The 19,807-nt window shown below is 38.4% G+C and overlaps 1 protein-coding gene and 1 long non-coding RNA gene across 12 annotated transcripts in view; one reads left to right on the top strand and one right to left on the bottom strand.

Moving 5' to 3' along the window:
* LOC129482418 (uncharacterized) overlaps nt 1-19,807 on the bottom strand; it is a 50,000-nt gene that overhangs the window by 2,626 nt on the left and 27,567 nt on the right. For 3 of the 6 annotated variants that reach the window (XR_010120717.1, XR_010120716.1, XR_008657693.2), the window contains 4 exons: nt 9,950-10,097; nt 9,409-9,726; nt 4,846-4,892; nt 4,313-4,360 (listed from right to left, as the gene is read on the bottom strand). This is a non-coding gene — a long non-coding RNA (uncharacterized lncRNA). Of the gene's footprint in view, nt 1-4,312; nt 4,361-4,845; nt 4,893-9,350; nt 9,727-9,949; nt 10,098-19,807 lie in introns of those variants that run through there. The other 3 variants (XR_010120715.1, XR_010120718.1, XR_010120714.1) reach the window with 3 other exon arrangements.
* The window catches only part of USP3 (ubiquitin specific peptidase 3), an 82,997-nt gene that overhangs the window by 46,761 nt on the left and 16,429 nt on the right, over nt 1-19,807 (top strand). For all 6 annotated transcript variants that reach the window (XM_063638934.1, XM_063638933.1, XM_055278217.2 and 3 more), the window contains 5 exons: nt 6,730-6,813; nt 9,785-9,866; nt 11,313-11,395; nt 13,049-13,162; nt 16,109-16,222. In XM_063638934.1, the coding sequence (XP_063495004.1) occupies nt 6,730-6,813; nt 9,785-9,866; nt 11,313-11,395; nt 13,049-13,162; nt 16,109-16,222 (477 nt within the window). The remainder of the gene's footprint in view (nt 1-6,729; nt 6,814-9,784; nt 9,867-11,312; nt 11,396-13,048; nt 13,163-16,108; nt 16,223-19,807) is intronic.

Genomic DNA, 19,807 nt, shown 5'->3' with positions numbered 1-19,807 from the left:
ACCGTGTTAGCCAGGATGGTCTCGATCTCCTGACCTCGTGATCCGCCCGCCTCGTACTCCCAAAGTGCTGGGATTATAGGCGTGAGCCACCGTGTCCGGCCAATCTGTTTGCCTTTTTAAACACCAATATTAGTGGGACAACTTCCAGTTTGAAAGCTGTGTCTCACCTGAAGACTAAAGCAACCCGGTAACATTTACATTTTCATTTATTTCCCACTTTTGCTACTTATTTCTTTTGACCTCTGACCAGAGAGGAAAAAGAAATCAAACCAGGGGAATGTAAGCAGCTAGAGAGGAATGTTGCTGTGAGGCTAGTTACACAGAGGAAGGAAACTAACATTTACTAATCCTCTACCACGTGACAGGCACTCTCACCTTATAAGTTTTGACCTGTGGAAGCAGCTGTTTTCCTTAAAGAATAGTGGTAACAACGATCATAGTAATATATACAACTTGTATAATATGAAACTCAAACAGTAGAAAAACAAAGAAAAGTTATATTCTTAAAATAAATGTCCCTCTTAGTGACTGACTATAGGAACACCTAGAATTGGCTCTTGAGAAATAGATAGTTGTAAAAAAAAAATTTTTAAACCAGTGAAAAACAAATCCAGCCAAAATAAAATTGAGTTACGGCCAGGCATAGTGGCTCAGTCTTGGAATCCCAACATTTTGGAAGGCTGAGGTGGAAGGATTGCTTGAGCTCAGGAGTTTGAGACCAGCCAGGGCAACATAGTGAGACCCTGCCACTACAAAAGTAAAAAAAAATAGCCAGGTATGGTCGCTCATGCCTGTAGTCACAGCTACTCGGTAGGCTGAGGCAGGAGGATCGCTTGAGTCCAGGAGGTCAAGGCTGCAGTGAGCTGTGATAGCATCGCTGCAGAGCAAGACCCTGTCTCAATAGAGAGAGAGAGAGAGAGAGGGAGGCATGTAGTGGCTCATGCCTGTAGGCCCAGCACTTTGGGAAGCAGAGTTAAACAATTAGCCAGGCATGGTAGCGTGCCTGCAGTCCCAACTACTTGGGAGGCTGAGGTGGGAGGATCACTTGAGCCCGGGAGACGGAGGTTGCAGTGAGCTGAGATGGGGCCACTGCAATCCAGCCTGGGTGACAGAATGAGACCCTGTATCAAAAAAATAAATAGAGTTACAAAAAACTAAAAAAAAAAATTTAGAGACAGGGTCTCTGTCACCCAGCTGGAGTGTAGTGACGTGATCACAGCTCACTGCAGCCTCCAACTCCTGAGTTCAAGTGATCTTCCCACCTCAGCCTCCCAAGTAGCTGGGAGGGACTACAGGTGCACACCATCATGCTTGGCTAGTTATTTATTATTTTATTTTTGCTTTATTTTTTTTTTTTTTTGGGACAGAGTCTCACTCTGTCGCCCAGGCTGGAGTGCAGTAGCATGATCTCAGCTCACTGCAGCCTCTGCCTCCTAGGTTCAAGCGATTCTCTTGCCTCAGCTTCCCGAGTAGCTGGGATTAGAGGCACACGCTACAACTCCTGGCTAATTTTTGTATTTTTTTAGTAGAGACAGGGTTTCACCATGTTGGTCAGGCTGATCTCGAACTCCTGACCTCAGGTGATCCACCCACCTTGGCCTCCCAAAGTGCTGGGCTTATATAGGTGTGAGCCACCTTGCCGGGGGAATTTTTTATTTTTTAATTTTCATAGAGATGGAGTCTTGCTATGTTGCCCAGGCTGGCCTAAAATTGAGTTCTTTTTTCTTTTTTTTTTGAGACAAGAGTCTGACTTTATTGCCCAGTGGAGTGGCATGATCTCTGCTCACTGCAACCTCTGTCTCCCAGGTTCAGGCAATTCTCGTGCCTCAACCTCCTGAGTAGCTGGGATTACAGACACATGCCACCACGCCTGACTATAAAATTGAGTTCTTATAGTTCAATAAAGTTAATTTCTTATCTCTTTATGCTAGTATTATAGAATTTTGGAGCAGGTAGTATCTTAGATTCCCTACATTAGCAGTGCTATATAAAAGAAAATGCAAGTCGCATATGTAATTTAAAATATTTTAGTAGCCATATTAAAAAAGCAAAAAGAAACAGGTGAAATTACTTTTGATTGTATATTTTTTAACCCAGTATATCAGAAATACTGTGTCAACATGTAATCAATGTAAAATTATTAGAGATAGTTTGCACTTTTTATAGGAAATCCTTGAAATCCATTGTGTATTTTACAATTTTAAGTACATCTCAACTCGTGAAATTTTCATAAAAAATATTTGATCTGTATTTAGATTCATAAAAATTGCAGTTAAAAAAGTAGATTCACACTGTTTTAAACATTGTTTTCCAGTAAATGGAGTACCAAACAAATAATTTTTCTCCACTATTTGTATCTGTATTGACAAAAATTACTCTTTTAAGAATAATTGATTTGACTCAGAAGAAGTGCAGCACTGTCAAAATATCCATGGAGGTTAATAAGTCCACTAACACTTGTGAAAACTTCTTATTATCAACGTCAAATTCAAAGGGGCATCATATAAATTGAAAATCAACTCTAAGTTTATCCAAATCAACAAAGTGTTTGTTGTATTTTTTTTCATAGGTTTGGCAGCCACTTTACACAGTGCTGTGCTGCTGCATGTTAATTCATGTTGAAAAATGTGTACGATCATTGACTTGTATTATAAAAAGCTTCAATTTTAACGTAAATTCTTGTACCTGTCTAGCTAGGTCATGAATAAGCTTTTTCTCTCCTTGGATCTTCAAATCTAGCTAATTGATATGCATTGTGATATAGGGGTAATAATGTAAATCACACTGAGATTTCTAAAAATCTATTCCTGGTTTACTCTTTGATTGTTGAATATTGGCAAGCATTTCTTTTGTTTCAAGAAAATCTGAATTAGAGTTAACAGAATTGTAAATCTTTGCAAAACTCTTCCTCGACTCAAGCAACCAACATTAGCTAATAATGTGGTCATTAAATTCATTGTCTTCTATTTCTTTTAACAGTTCCATAAACTAGTGATGATTTAGAGCATTTGTGCATATGTATTGAACAATTTTTGGGTCTTTTTGAGATGGAGTCTAGCTCTTTTGCCAGGCTGGAGTGCACTGGAGTGCAGTGGTGCGATCTCAGCTCACTGCAACCTCCACCTCCTGGGTTCAAGCGATTCTCCTGCCTTAGCCTCCTGAGTAGCTGGAACTACAGGCGTGTGCCACCACGCCAAGCTAATTTTTGTATTTTTAGAAGAGATAGGGTTTCACCATGTTGGCCAAAATGGTCTTGATCTCTACCTTGTGATCCACCTGGCTCGGCCTCCCAAAGTGCTGGGATTACAGGGATAAGCCACCATGCCCGGCCTGAACAATTTTAATAGCTGCCTCCATGATACGGTCTGCCTTAGGGCACAAATATTTGCATTGAGTTTCACATAGCAGAACAAAGTAATAAGAGAAATAAATCCAACAAATACAGATGTTTGAACACTGTCTTGCTGGAAACTGACTTTTTTATATCTAGCTGACAGTTATAGATGTAGAGAATTCAAAAATATCTACAACATAAGATCAGTTTTTAAATTTAAGGCTGCAAATAGATGAAGACATTTCTCTGTAAATTTGAAGGTCATTTGAGACAGATATACCCATAGTATTAATTGGGCATTATCTCTTCTAAAATTCATCTAAAGCTAAAAATACTTGTAACTTTTCAAATGCTGACTTAATTGATCTTTAATATTGTTAGAAGGGCCTTTTATTCACTAACAGTTGCTTGGTGTCTCAAAGATTTTTCACTTTCCGTAAAATATCTTTTTAACTTTTTTCCTCATAATTTAAAAATATAATTTCCTTAACTGAAATAATTTAATTTTTCATTTCACCATCTTAAAATTGTTTTCTACATTGAACAACAATCTGAACTAGTCAGGTGCGGTGGCTCACACCTGTAATCCCAGCACTTTGGGAGGCTGAGGTGGGAGGATCGCTTGAGGCCAGGAGTTTGAGACCAGCCTGGGAAACAGGATACCACAGCTGTATTTTTAAAAAATAAAGAAAAAAAGAATCCAAGCTGTTTTATAGCTGGCCACTTACAAGCTCAAGTTCTGTAAAATCTTCAGGAATGTTTTTGTTTTACATTTAATTCTGATTTCACTGATTGTGACTAATTTTATCAATTATTTTTTGACTGAAGCCACTTTGTATTGAATTGAAATGCATTTGCTGAAAATGTCTCTTAACTGTTGTTTATTATCTTAAAACTCTTTTTTTACCCAGCAGCTTTTTAACTTTGCTCTGCTGCAGCAAATCACAATTGCCATTCTTTGTGAAATTTGTGACATACCTTGTTGAGTCTTTTTTTGTTTCATTTGATTCTTTCTCAGTAGTATACCTGCATTTGAAAGTAAAAATTTTTCTATTTTTAATTTTTAAGCTAAAAAAATAATTTAATTATAAAATAATTAAAATAAGTATTTTAATTGCCAATTATCATTTACATAGGTCACTGTAACTCATGGTATCTGCATAAAATGTTCAAATAAACAATTACAATGCTACATTGTTGCATAGAAAAATCATAGAAAAATCATTTGAACTGGCTCATTCTGTTGATACAAACTAGATTGGTGATACGCTTTTGTGTAATGCTAGAAATGACACGTTTACCCAGCTGTGCACTGCCATATATCTTGCACAATTTAATAATAAAAGCAAAAGACAATTCTACCAAACTATAACATTGTGCTTAATGGTAAAAGATTTTACAGTGCTTCAGTTATTAAGAATTTATATTAATTAAAAGTTTTAAAAATAAAAATTGTATTCCTCAGTTGCAGTAGCCACATTTGCACAGCTCTAGAGTCTAGATCAACTTACTTTGGTGATGAAAGGGTAAAGAGGCAAAGCTGCTGGACCCAATTGGCCTAGAAGAACAGAGCAAGTCCGTAAATGAGTCTGCACTTTAACAAATGTAATTTTATGTCCAAGGCTGACTTCATGTTATACCAGAAAGGATTGCCTTAATAAGAAATAAATCAGTTATTTAATTTACTTTGAAATATTTTGTTTAAACAACCACTTATTTGTGGCAGTTAGAGGTTCAGTTTTCAATTAGATGTTAATGGCATCGTGTAAATACAGAAAAAGTGATCTGAGTTTGCTCTTAAGACTTCACTTTCCAGATAAATGCTAGCATTTCAAGTTTGGGACACTGAGTATTGTTTTATTCAAACTACATGCATAAATTTATACAAACATAAAATGAAAATGTAAGCAGAAATTCGAGTAGAATAGCAATACAATTTCATTCTCCAATGAATGCTTAAGGTTTATAGAGGTACCAAATGCCCTAAGCCCAAATTTACAGACAAAGTAGATCTTATCCTCTTAATATTTATGCCGAGAGGGAGCAAAAAATTAAAACTTTTCACTAATTTAATTTCTTTATGTAGTTGTTATAAGACCAATTAAGAATTTTTTCTCCTGCTGGTAGTACTTTGATAATAGAAAATGGTCCAGGATATAAAAGACTGCTTTTGCTATTTGTGGAAATGTTGGGAATTGACTTTAGACGCTCAGAGAATATGTTAGAGAAATGATTGACTGCCTGGGTGATCAGTTAATGAAAGTGTGTGTTAAATAATTACATATATAACATTGTAGTGACAGTTTTCAGAAGTATTCACTTAAAATTTTCATTTCTCTGAATAAAAGACACAAGCATGCTTTTTTGTGTAATTTTTTAAAATTACTTTTCCTCACCCCTTTCTCTCTCTTTCTTTCTCCCTCTTTTTAATAAAATGGTTTTCAGATATAAGATGTTTTTGGGATTCTGCTAGAGATGACCTAATTTTTACTAACTGCTGTGCTTTCAAAGTTGTGTTTGCTCAGAATGGCAGTGTTATTTTTATTATTCTTTGATAGTAATAACAAATGGTTTCATGCAGAGCATATTCAAAATAATATCTTAGTGCCAGCTTGTAAATTGTTTTTGTTAAAATTGGCCTTATCCCAGGAAAAAGTTAAATGCGAATGTGTACAAGTTAAAGTTTATATTATGTGTGATTTCTTACATTATTTGCTTTTTGACTTGTAAAACACACAGAGTATCGGTTTTTAAAAATAGCTGAAATATTTTTCTTCAAAGCACTTATCAGCTGCCTGAATGATATAGCCACTATTTTATACTTTTGTTTTGTAGTGCCTCAGAGTGAAAGATCATTCTTCTCAGCTCATCTGAATTCAATCTATTTTAATTAAATTATGTTTGAAATGTACAGCTTTAACTTTAGTTTTTCTCTTCAGATATCCCTACAGGTTAATTACCTTTTCCCTGCTTTTCACTTAAATCTCTCCTCCCCCCAATTCCCCATTAATTTGGGTTGGGAAGTGTCACCTTAAAGCTTTAGGCTTAATGCTACATGAAAAGACTCGGTGCTTTTTATTTCATTTTCCATGTATTAGGCACCACTAAAAAGAATGTAACACATGTAGCAGCTTATTTCATTTTCAAAGGAGGAATTGAAGAGCTTTTGAGTAAAAAACGTGAAAAGAAGCTCATGTTCATTGCCTACGTGGCTTTTAAAAAAGACCCTTGAAAAACATTCCATTGTGAATTCCAGGTCCTCTTTAAACTTACCACCAGCAGTAACTGCCTGCAGAGCCATGTGATCATCTTGGCAGCAGCCAGGCCTTTTAGTGATTTCATTACTGTGGTTTCCTCAAGCTCTTTACACACATTGATTAATATTTTCCTTGCAGTTATCGCTGTGATGATTTTGTGGTTAATGACACCAAGCTGGGACTGGTACAGAAAGTCAGAGAACACTTACAGAACTTGGAAAAGTAAGTAATAGGCCTTTGGAAAAAGAAGGGCCTAAGAATGGGGTTTGAGGGGTCTTTTAGAATTTTTGAGTGGGGATTTTGTTGATGAGTTTTATAACTTCATGTTTATAATATGATTGAAATGTTAATAAAATAAACCTTGGCTTTGGATAGCTAAAACTTGGCCCATAGTTAATGGTCATAGCTCTGCATTTATTTTATTTAATATTTGTTATAAACCATATCCAAGGTCCCAACAGCCTGTTTTAAAAATATTACCCAACAATTTATAAGCTACTCAATTTATTTTGAGGGTACAAGAAAAGGGCAGAAAAAGGTGTGAAATCATCATAGAGTTACTTTTGATAATAGAAAACCCCTGTCAAATGTATTATGAGGTCTACTAGGAAGCACTATGATTTATGCATCATTTTTAAGGGAAATTAGGTTTAATGAACATATTGTCCACTTTGCATCTATACAGTGGCACAGGATCCTAGTTTCTTTTCCTTGCTTGTTAGGGGCAGTTAAATATCAGTTGACATTACAAGAAGCTATGAATACTTTGTCGTCATAAAGAAATGAAACTATTTATACGTGAACAGACTTTTATTGGTATAGTCAAATAGTTAGATAAAACTCACTGCATCCAAACTTGAAGCAATAAACAGAAACCCAGCTAGCCATGCCTTTGAAGCTACAGTGGATAGAAGCATGGCTCTGGAATGACTGCTGACTCAAGTGAAATCTGTGTACATGACACCAAATCATTAAGTGCCATCTAATTTATTTTGGCAGTTGATGTGTAGAAGGTACTGTGAAAACATCCACAAAGCAGGACTCCCTTAGCAAACTTAAGTATAAAGCCCATAGAATGTTTGAAAATTGCATACTGAAAAGAAATAACCTAACTTCTTTGAGGGCAATACTGTGTAGTGTTTGTTAAAACCACAGACATTATGTATGTCTCATTGACTAACTAGATTATAAAGCCGATACTGGAAGAATAATGATTTCTTTAAATCTAAACCAATTAAAGTACTTCAGGTTTAAGTACTTTTTGGTTTGTCATCTTTCAGCTCTTTTTCAGAGTACTTCTCTTCTAATTTGATGAGTCCTATCTAGGATTAGAGACAGATACACACAGATCCAAAATATTTAATTTTCTCTGAAATTGTTCACAATAAACGTGAAGTCTGAGATTCCTGAAGGAATGTATGTAGTATCACTCTTTGGTGTGGTGATGTCATTGTAAAGGTCTTAGTAACTTGATTATTTGTTATAGAAGTAGGTGGCTATCAGAATATTTTTTCTACCACTTATGGTTTTCTCTAGGAAAAGACCACCCTCAGTCTGAAATAAATGAATCAGAACTAAGTCAAAGGGAAAAGAGGGCATTTGAGAACCTGCATGCATTTATGCAGTTAAGAAATCTTTATTTTCCATTGACCACTTCATCTCATCAGATGAAAGGTGTCACAGACAACCTGTCTACATGTCTGCTTGGCTCCATGAAAAGTCTACCTTACAGCCCATTTCCTATGTTGAAAAACATTACCTAGAATCATTTTTGTGTTTTGCAAACATTGGTTTAATCTGTAGTGGAATTTAGAAACTACGATCATATTTGTGTTTTACTTAACTTTCGACTATTCCGCATGCCCCGTGGAGCAGCACTGTCCAGCAGAACTTTCTGCAGCGACAGAAATGTTCTCCATCCACTCTACTATGGTAACACTAGCCATACTTGAAAAGTGGCTAGTGCAACTGAGACACTGAATTTTAAACTTCAAGTTTAATTAATTTAAATAGCCACATGGAGTGAGTGGCTACTATATTAGATAGCATGGATCTAGAAGATTCTGCATTTTGAGAGTCACTGAGGATAAAATGTAGTAACTTACATTTTTAAAAGGTGAAATGCCTTATTTATATAGGTTACAACTGAAAATGAACTCTTAGGCATTGTCATAAAGAGCATATATACTATGCTTGTGGTTTACCTTCCCCACTTCACAGAATTTGTAAAGGAATAGTTGAACACTATAGTGTATGGAATTGGTCTCTTCATCTTGCAGTTACCAGTACTGTAAGAGAGAGACAAACAGTTCTGAAGAACATTTTGAGGTTTGAAGCAACTGTCACTAGTTCTGATGTTTCAAAGACATAATTCATGTGGAAATTCTGTAAGAAATAATTATGTATTTACTTTGGATGAACTTGGTACTTTTAGAAGGTGGGAAAGAATTGGCAGCCTTAAAAGTCTGTGTTGTTTAACCATAATTTTTACTTCCTTTAGATTAATTTGCCAGAGACATAAAATTTTAAAGTGACCTTTTGAAAATAGAAATAACTTTCTGATAAATTTTAAGCAGAATATTTCTTACATCAAGAAAAATTTTGAGTTATTTTAATTCAGAATTTCTGCACTAATAAGGATGTGTTTTAGAATGTCCTTTGGAGCATAGCTGCATCTAATGAATGTACATGTGCCTATATTCCTGTAACTTATTTATCATTTGTCAAACTCAGATCCTATCATCATCTATTAAGACAAATGAGCAAAACATGACATCTTTATTGAAATTAAGAAAGAAATAGCATATGGAGACTTACTGTTAAATTTCAGAACAGTCGTGTCAGACCAGGGTTTTCCTTTTGTTGTGAAGAATGAGCCTTCTGGTCTGTGAAGCTTCGCAGTCGGTCAGACAGTGAGAGTGGTGGTGGGGAGTGTCCCACGGGCTGCATCTTCCCGGCCAGCTTTGCCAGGAGCAGTGTCCAGCCCACCTCTGCCGGAGGAGCAAGGGGGATTTCCAAGGAAGTAGAGCTCCTCGGTTAACTTCAAATACATGTGGGCCCCAGTGGGCCTGATGAAGCAGTCAGGGAGGTTTCCATGCTCTAGGTGTTGAGGGCAGCTGGAGTTTATTCTTTGACCTGTGGTGTAGCATGCATATATTAATAACTTTTTCACTGTCTGTTTGTGTTTTAATAGCTCAGCTTTCACAGCTGACAGGCATAGGAAAAGAAAACTTTTGGAAAACTCAACACTAAATAGCAAGTTATTAAAAGTAAATGTAAGTAATTAAAATTTATTCAAATATAAGAGTTAGTTGAGATTTAATCACTGTTTTGTTGCAACTCTAACATGTAATGTTACCTGTTACAGACTTTTATAAATGTGTGTCTTGGATTTGGAGTATTTTACACAATGTTTGCCACTTGCACTGTCGATTGTTGCTGTGACCCCAGTGAGTCCATCTGTCAGCACCTTCTTCCCATCAGCATTACTGCTGTGCTCCTCTTCCCTAGAAAACAGTTCACTCTTAATACCTGCTCACACTCCTTAGTCATCAGAAAACCCAGCCTTCATTTTTAAGACTAAGTCTTTAGGTTCAGGCAGCTTTTCCTTTTTTTTGAGATGGAGTCCCACTCTGTAGCCCAGGCTGGAGTACAATGGCACAATCTCGGCTCACTGGAACCTCTGCCTCCCAGGTTGAAGTGATTCTCCTGCCACAGCCTCCCAAGGGGTGGGACAACAGGTGCACACCACCACGCCTGGCTAATTTTTGTATTTTTATTTTTAATTTTTATTTATTTCTTTATTTTTATTTATTTATTTATTTTTTTGAGATGGAGTCTCACTCTGTCACCCAGGCTGGAGTGCAGTAGTGCAATCTTGGCTCATTGCAACCTCAAGCCTCCTGGGTTCAAGCAATTCTCCTGCCTTAACCTCCCAAGTAGCTGGGATTACAGGTGCACGCTACCACGCCCACCTAATTTTTTCTATTTTAGTAGAGACGGAGTTTCACCGTATTGCTCAGGCTGGTCTCGAACTCCTGAGCTCAGGCAATCCACCTACCTCAGCTTCCCAAAGTGCTAGGAGTACAGGCATTAGCCACCACACCCAGCCTTTTTGTATTTTTAGTAGAGGCGGAGTTTCGCCATGTTGGCCAGGCCTGTCTTGAACTCCTGACCTCAGGTGATCCGCCCACCTCGGCCTCCCAAAGTGATGGGATTACAGGCATGAGGCGCCTGGCCTCAGGCAGCTTTTTAAGATTCATATCCCATTGTTAGGAAAACGTGTATTGGTCATTTATGTATGACTTAGAGTTAAAAGTTTGGGGACAAAAATACTTGGGGTGTATATATTTATATTTTTTCCATTTCTCTTATAGTTTTTATAGAATCTTAAAAAGGCATTTAGTCTTAAATGTTATTTTAAGGATTTCCTGTTTTTTGCATTGTGTACTCCATGGTACTCATTAATGGTGATTTCCTCATAAGCTTTCAATAAGATCCTTCTATTTAGAACAATCCCAGGATCAGAAACAGCTTTCTAAAAATATCCAGACATTTATACAGAGAGTAGAGAGTTTGTTTGAAATATTCATTGGAGAGAAAAAGACCAATTCCAAATTGGCTTGGTGCTAGAGTTTCAGAGGCCTTTCCTTAGCTTTGATGTTTGAAACAGTTGGCCTTCCCTTGGCATTACTGATGGCCTCTTCTTGCACCACTTACAGGGAAGCACCACTGCCATTTGTGCCACAGGCCTTCGGAATTTGGGGAACACATGTTTCATGAATGCCATCCTTCAGTCACTCAGGTAACGCTACAGTCAGAGCTTAAGTGTCTGACGTTAAAGGTTAAGAGCACGGGCTCTGGCTCCCTATCTTGTCTGCCACTAACTCTAGTCATATATGGTTTGGGGCAAGATACCTTAATTTCCTGTGCTTTTGTTTCCTCATCAGTAAAACTGGGGACAAGTAGTTCCTACTTCATGGGGTAGTTGGGAAGATTGAATAATGTAATTTGTCTAAAGTACCTAGAGCAGTGTCCTGCAGTGAATAGTTGTTTGCGGTTATTTCCAGTTGCTTCTTGAATAGGCTAGAACTGAGGTCAGCAAACTTTTTCTGTGAAAGGCCTGATAGTAAACATTTTAGTATGTCAGGCCACAGTCTCTCTCAGATATCCCCCACCCCCCCGCCCTTTATTAAAACAACACTTTAGGGCCAGGTGCAGTGGCTCAGGCCTGTAATCCCAGCATTTTGGGAGGCTGAGGCGGGCAGGTCACCTGAAGTCAGGAGTTCAAGACCAGCCTGGCCAACATAGTGAAACCCCATCTCTACTAAAAATACAAAAATTAGCTGGGCGTGGTGGCGTGCGCCTGTAGTCCCAGCTGCTTGGGAGGCTGAGGCAGGAGAATCGTTTGAACCCAGGAGGTGGAAATTGCAGTGAGCCAAGATGGGGCCACTACAGCCTGGGTGACAAAGCGAGACCCTGTCTCAAAAATAAATAAATAAATAAATAAAATAAAACAACACTTTAAAAATGTAAAACTCGCTTTAAGAGCTGCCTGGTGGAGGGCTAGATTTGGCCTGTGGGCTACAGTTTACAGACCCCTGGGTTACAGAGAACCTTATTCAGAGAGCTTATTTCAGTCATTAGTTGAGTCTTAACCCATTTATGTCAGAGGTTGCAATTTTTTTGTATGAAAAATCAGACCTTGGTGATGACCTTGAGCAGTAAGATATAAATAACTCCCAGAAGCTTAGCGTTCCAATAATGGAACACTAGGCATAAATGGGTTAATCAAGGTCATAAGATGAGATGTCTTCAAAATATGAGACAAATAGTAAAAATAAAATAGTCAAGAAGGCTGACCTAAGTTTTGTAGAATAAATTATTTTGAAAGTTGCATACTTTTAGATTTTAATGAGACGTCAAAGGCCAGAATAAATGATCTTCCCAAGGTTACATTGCTGATAAGAAGCGGAAGGCATATTTGATCTCTCCTGGAAGGCACTGCCTCTTAGCTTATCTCTTCTTGCTCAAAGAGGAAATTATAATTACTACTGAATTCTCCTTAGGATTCTGTATAGTGTATCAAAATAATATGGTTGGTTTCATGGTTTGTTTTTATTTGAGGAAATTATTGAATACCTGGAAACAAGCAACCGAAAAGAAAGAAATGCTGACTACCTATAGCTGGAGGGAGAATTGGGGATTTTTTTGAAAAGAGATTTTGTTTTCAACTCTTTCTTTTTTGTTTTTGTTTTTTTACAAAGTCATCTGTCTATACTGTTTTCTTAGAAGGAAAAATCATAATGAAGAAACAATGCAAGAGATTGCACTGAGTACAGTTTAAATGAGACAATTGAAAAATTGCAGTTTCAAAATGTATATGTAGGCTTCATCAACTTTCTTTACAGTCCTATTCTTTTCTTTTTAAAATATTTTTCCCTTCCTTTTAAAATAGTAACATTGAGCAGTTTTGCTGTTATTTCAAAGAACTGCCCGCTGTGGAGTTAAGGAATGGGAAAACAGCAGGAAGGCGGACATACCACACCAGGAGCCAAGGGGATAACAATGTGTGAGTTATAAGAGTATGTCCTTTCTGGCTTTGAGTTACAAAACAAATTGCTTTCACTGGTGGTTTCCATTGTACTATGTGAGCTAACAGGCACATGCCTTAAAAAAAATCGTCTAAAAATTGTGTTTAAGTATCTAGCTGGCAATCTTAATAATTGGAATTCTGGCTGGGTGTGGTGGCTCACACCTGTTATCCCAGCACTTTGGGATGCTGAGGCGGGTGGATCACCTGAGGTCAGTCAAGACCAGCCTGGTCAACATGGTGAAACCCCATCTGTACTAAATATGCAAAAACTAGCCAGGCATGGTGGCGGGTACCTGTAATCCCAGCTACTCGGGAGGCTGAGGCAGGAGAATCGCTTGAACCCAAGAGGCGGAGGTTGCGGTGAGCCAAGATTGTGCCACTGCACTTCAGCCTGGGTGACAGGGCGAGACTCCATCTCAAAAAAAAAAATTGTTGGGATTCCTTTATTTACCATAACAGGAGGGATAAATTTAGCATTCTACTTATTGACTCTGCAGATTTGAGCATTCTAGAATTGGCATCTAGATATGAAATGCAGTTCTAGGTGTAGACGACTATGAATCTCATTAGTCCATGTGAATTGATTTGTCCGACAGTGTTAGGTAAACCTGTCTTGGATACTGAAATTAATTTGTAGTCAACAAATTAGTTGTGGGGAAATAAAGTCAATTTTTGGTTGATATGGAGAGGGGGGAAAAACCGGACAAGTGCTCATTAATGGTTGATATGGAGAGGGGGGAAAAAACCGGACAAGTGCTCATTAAGAACCGATCCTGTATCCTCATTTGGTGTAGACCTCCCTTATTTGGGGTTCAGAAGATCTTTCATTATGACAATTGTAGTGGGCACATCTTTCATATCTTTACAGCTCTTTTTCAGAAGGACTGTGACTCATACTCCTTATATGTTTAATGTTTTCTCTGTCTGACTCCTCCACTTCCACACACTCCCATTCTCACTCATTCTGAAGGGGTGATCTGACACTGCCCTGCCGTGGTGGGTGAGGGAGAGTAGGACTGAACATGTCAGAATAATGGGCAGTAGGGCCAGAGTCACAGTGCAGGGAAACTGGAAAGCCAGGCGTGGAGCAGCGCTGGAATGACATCACTACAAGTGGTATTTGAAGGGAGTTTCCCTCACAGCAGCATCTAGGATGAGTTGAGCAGCATCTAGGATGAGTTGAAAGTGCCTGCATTCAAGGAGGCTTTGAACTCTACAGTAATCAGGTCAGAGGGGACAGCAGTGAAACAGAAAATATACATGTGTATGAGTTAAGAGAAGAGTTAGGAGTACTTGCATTCGTGTCATGCAGGGTTGAGTTGCAGACTGCAGAAATTGCCTTTGGCTGATTTAGGCAGAAAAGGAATTTACTGCAGGGCTACTGGTGAGCTAATCATATTGGGTGAGTGAAAAATCAGGTCTGGGGTCCGAGGCAGCAGCACCGCAGTCATAGTCACCCCACAGAACTGTCCGGTAAGGCCGCCACTGCCTCTGGTGCCCAGCGCAGCAGCAGAGTTCCTGTTGCCAGCACTGCTGGAGATGGATGCTGGCGGACACAGCCATGCTGCTGCCCTGCACTCCGGATGGTGCTCTTTGCCCCCACTGCTACCAGAGAGGATTTGGTGCCATCCCTTCTTCTTTGTGTCACTAACTCCTGCTTCGGATGGGTAGAGCCCAGGCTATGTACCTGTGCTCTGACTGCAAGGGAGCCTGAGAAGGCGAGTGTCTGGCTGTTTAGCTTCGGAAGTGGGAGGCAAACTCTTAAAGTAGGGATTCTCCAACATAGGAAGAGGGTTCAAGTACTAGGAAGTCAAAAATATGATTTGTATTCCAGGGTCCTACATGATCGTGAGGGTTGAGAAAGAAGATATTGAGATTCTCTGAGATATCAATCAAGTATCCAAAAATATGGTGCTTACACTGACAGCTATGGAAGGTGAAGTTGACTTGGGTCAGTTTAGCCACAGGTGTAGAAAACCAAAATTAAGTGACTTAAACATCTATGGTTTGTTTCCTCATAAAAGTCAGAGGCTGCCTGTCTAGGGTGGTTTGACAAAGCCATCGGGCTCCTCCTGGCTTTCTGTTCCACCAACCTCCAGAGGCCCTATCCATCCACATAGTCCACCATGGTTCTGGAGCTCCCCAACTCCGTCCTCATTCCTAGCAGGAAGAAGGAAAGGATTAATATAGGACTACTCTTTCTTTTTAAGACATTTCCCAGAATTTGGACACACTCAGTTTTTTATTGTGAGAGTTTATATGCCCAGGAAAAAAATGAGCGTTCTATTCATATGCGAGAAGAGTGTGGATATTGGGTGATAGGAGGGGTGTACAGAGAGCAGTAGATGCTGGAGCAGGTCAGTGCACCTAGAGGTCTAAGTGACAAGAAGACCTCCAGCAGAAAATTCCTGCTGGAAACTGGAGAAGTTTAAATAAAAATAGTCATGAGAAAACCTGACTTTTGGAGTTGAGAGTCACTGGTGGAGAGCTGAGTGGTGAAGGTTTGTGACACAGGCTGGAGTCTGGGGGTGCTAGTGAGTGGCAACAAGGACAAGGCAGGAGGGGGAGAAAGAGAGCCGAATGCTTGTTTTGCATTTGGAAAATGTACATTCTTAAGTCATTTGGCCTATAACTCACCCAGTGCTATATGGTTTGCTTGCGTGTTTTAACTCAGAGTGTACAAATATGGCGGTGCATCAGCACACTCAGAGTTAACCATATGGTTACAAATTAGCTTTGTCAGAATTACTGCTACTTCTGTTTTTGAAATGCTCTTATGTATCTTTCAAACTTTCTTCAGAAAAGACCAAATCCTTTTTAAGTGATCATTTCGTATGTATTAGGCATTTTAGATGAGTGGACGCTGTGTTGAAATTGTAGCCTCTCACTAATCTAAGGGCACTGTCCTTTCCTCTTTTGCAGGTCTTTGGTAGAAGAGTTTAGAAAGACACTCTGTGCTTTATGGCAAGGCAGCCAGACTGCATTTAGCCCAGAGTCCTTATTTTATGTTGTTTGGAAGATTATGCCAAACTTTAGGTAAGTATTATATAAAGAAAGATATTTTAAAACATTAATATTAGTGTTTATACTGTTCCTGAAATAATTCCTAATGAAGTGGTTGTATTCTAAATATTCTAAATACTTAAGACTAGTTTGGTGTTTTTTCTTTTTAAGAAGAAGAGTAGAAATTGAATACATCTGACTAAACACATGTGTTTATTTAAATAGTAGACTACAGAAATGTCTTTAACAAGAGGTGGGGTATTTTGTTGCTATAAACATAAAGCCCTTATAAATAACTTATGCACACTAGGAAAACATACTGGACAAAATTTCCTTAATTCTTTCACAATGTAGAATAATTACCATCACACACTGTCTTGTTATTCCAGCTAAAAAAATTAATAAGATCAGTAGAAGTGCACAGTATTATATGAACTGTTCGGAGCTGAGTTTGGCAGCTCTGGGAAGGCTGTTGTCAAGGGCCTGGGATGCACGCTCCAGAAGGTGGCTGTGCCACATCCTGGTGTGGCCAGAGAGCTGCTGTGGTGCCCATGCTTTTTGTCTCGCCTCACTTGAGCAAAATACACCTCTGCTGTACACCTAGCTGTCAGAGGAGTCCTGCCTCTTCTCGTAGGTCTGGCATCCCTGTAGGGATTTGGGTGATAGCAGCTTTGAGGCACTGCAGGTGTTTGACAGCAGCCTTGGCCACCTTCTGCCGATTTTACCCTTCTGAAGCAAGTCATGGTTCTTACTAGTTATGATTTTGGCATCTAATGTACATCCCTTCTCCTTTCTTTAAAAAAAAACATCATGCTGTAGTAAACTTAGCGATCTGTCTTGCCCTATTGCCTAAAAAGATGTATTGTTAATATAAATATTTAAAAGGTAATTAACTTTAAAGGACTTTAAATTGTTGCCTTGCTAAAAAGTCTAGTCTTGAGGATCTGACATGAGTAACTAGTGTTAACCCTAGTCTTGGTTTTGAAAGAAACTCCTTTTATGTATCATACCATTTAAATCTCCTCTCAGGAAAGACATAAGAATTTGAGAATGTCTTGACTCTAAGTAGGAAAGGCAGGAATGACAGTTAAGTTACCACTGGCCAGGTCTGGACCTAATAAAAAAATTTCTAACATATATCACCTAGTAGACTCTTGATAGAAGTTTAGTCTTTGTGTTTTATTATTATATAATAATAGTTTACATTTATTGAATGCCTACTGTGTGCCACCCACTGGGTATTTTTTATCTGGTCTTCATTAAAAAACAAGCAAGAACAAAATTCCAGCCAAGGCAGTAAATATTGCCCCCATTTTAGAGGAGACAAAACTGAGACAGAGAAGAGAAGCAACTTGTTTAAGTTTATACATCTAGTAGGGGTAATGACCAAAATTAGAGTCCAGGTGTTTGTGGAGTTGGCGAATAATAGACATGTTGACAATGATTTGCCCACATACCTTGAACAAGGCCCATTAACTAATTTGATACTGTTTTCCTTGATCCCCATGGTGACCAAGGTCCCTCATTCTTGAAAGCTTAGAAACATTATCATATTTTATAAAGTAGAAATCTGCTTTTCCTGTAAATCTTTCCACATCTCTGTCCTTTCTAGCTTCTGTAGCCCAACTGTGAGCATGATTTAGTTTTTAGCTGTTTAATTTCCACATTGGAATATTTTTACTGATGAAGGAATAAGGTAACCAGGCTGAGGAATGTAGCACGTGGAGTCTCTGGGGAAGATTTCAGATCATACATGAACTCTTAAATTTCTTGAATGGCTGATGAGAATAGGGTGCTTTTGTATTCTTAGCTGGGCTTGCTCTTAGTTCTGCAATAACTGAGATTGTTCCCCATTTTTATATAATCAAAGAACAGTTTTTCTCTTGGTCAAATCTAGATCTTGAGATTCTATCATGGATAAAGCTTTAGTGCAGGGTCACTGCACAATGCCCAGGTGTGAGGCAGGGAGGTGGGGCTTGCTTTTTACAGCTCTTACCCTATGAGGTATGCAGGTAAGAGTCTTATAACATGCCTGTGTGTAAGTGCATGAATCTTGATTTGTGTTTATTTATAATCCCAAAGGAATTTTTTTTAGGTTTAAAAAGCCCATTTTCCTTGATTAACACATGACAGTGTCTAGAGAACTTGATCCTTTGGGATGAAATATGATGACTCTGAAATACAAACATGCATGTAGAAGTAGAAACAACTTTCATCTATTAAATACACAAATATATATACATACACACACCCCCAAAACACACACACCCTCAATGTAATCAGCAGCTTTGGATAGATAAATCATTAAGCCTATTCTTTTTTTCCCCACTGAAACTAAAAGCCAGTTACCTAGCAGGGAAAATTTTCTTGAAGTTTTGACCTTTTCCAACATACATATGTACTTACCACACTTCTTATGATTTCTTAGTATGTTCAGCTCTTTCTATCCTTTTGCTTTTCATAAAAATACTTTAAAGTGTATTTTCTTAAATAGGCAAAAACATATGTGGTTCAAAATTCAAAAGGTAACAAAAGAATATGCAGTGAATGTTTTATTCTATTCCCTAGCCATTCATTCTGTTTTCTGGAAGCAACCATAGTTACTAGAGTTTTGTGTATCCTTTCAGATATTCTGTGTACATATACAGACGTGTGTGTGTGTGTGTGTGTCATTTTTAACGTAATTGGTGATGTATCATCTTTTTTTCCCTACTTTGAGATGATTCATATTAGTATACAAATAGCTTCCTCAGACCATTTTATAGTTGTATCATAATTTGTGTCCAAGTCTCCTCCCAGTGGCTTTATGGACTGTTTCTAGTCTTTGCTGTTCTAAACAGTGCTGCAGTGAGTAGTCTTTTACATACATGTGCAGGTATCTAAGAGAGAAAGTGCCGGGCTCAAGGAAATGTGCTTCTGTAATTTTGATAGTCTTTTCTGCTAGCCTTTGTCACTCCTTGCTTTTCTTAACACAGCTCTGTCTTGCTGCTTTGCTGTCTGTATGTCATGTGCTTCTGCCCACAGGATTTGCCTTGTGGTTCCTCTCTCTTTGTCTAGGATCCCAGTTAAAGCTAACACTCTTCAGGAAAGTCTCTTGATGATTCAAATAGGTCTTTCTGTACAACCTGACTTAATATATTTGCCTTGACTTCCCAAGATGGAACTTTATTTTTTTTAATCAGTTCTTGTTATAATTAATGTTTTAAAATGATGGGTAAAGAAAATGTGGCACATATACACCATGGAATACTATGCAGCCATAAAAAATGATGAGTTCGTGTCCTTTGTAGGGACATGGATGAAACTGGAAAACATCATTCTCAGTAAACTATCGCAAGGACAAAAAACCAAACACCGCATGTTCTCACTCATAGGTGGGAATTGAACAATGAGAACTCATGGACACAGGAAGGGGAACATCACACTCCGGGGACTGTTGTTGGGTGGGGGGAGGGGGGAGGGACAGCATTAGGAGATACACCTAATGCTAAATGACGAGTTAATGGGTGCAGGAAATCAACATGGCACATGGATACATATGTAACAAACCTGCACATTGTGCACATGTACCCTAAAACCCTAAAGTATAAAAAAAAAAAATCATTGACACATAATTCT

This window comes from Symphalangus syndactylus, chromosome 5 (genome assembly GCF_028878055.3).
Source record: "Symphalangus syndactylus isolate Jambi chromosome 5, NHGRI_mSymSyn1-v2.1_pri, whole genome shotgun sequence".
Taxonomy (NCBI): Eukaryota; Metazoa; Chordata; class Mammalia; order Primates; family Hylobatidae; genus Symphalangus; species Symphalangus syndactylus.
Note: the sequence above shows the minus strand (reverse complement) of the source record. Positions and strands in the feature narration are given on the sequence as shown.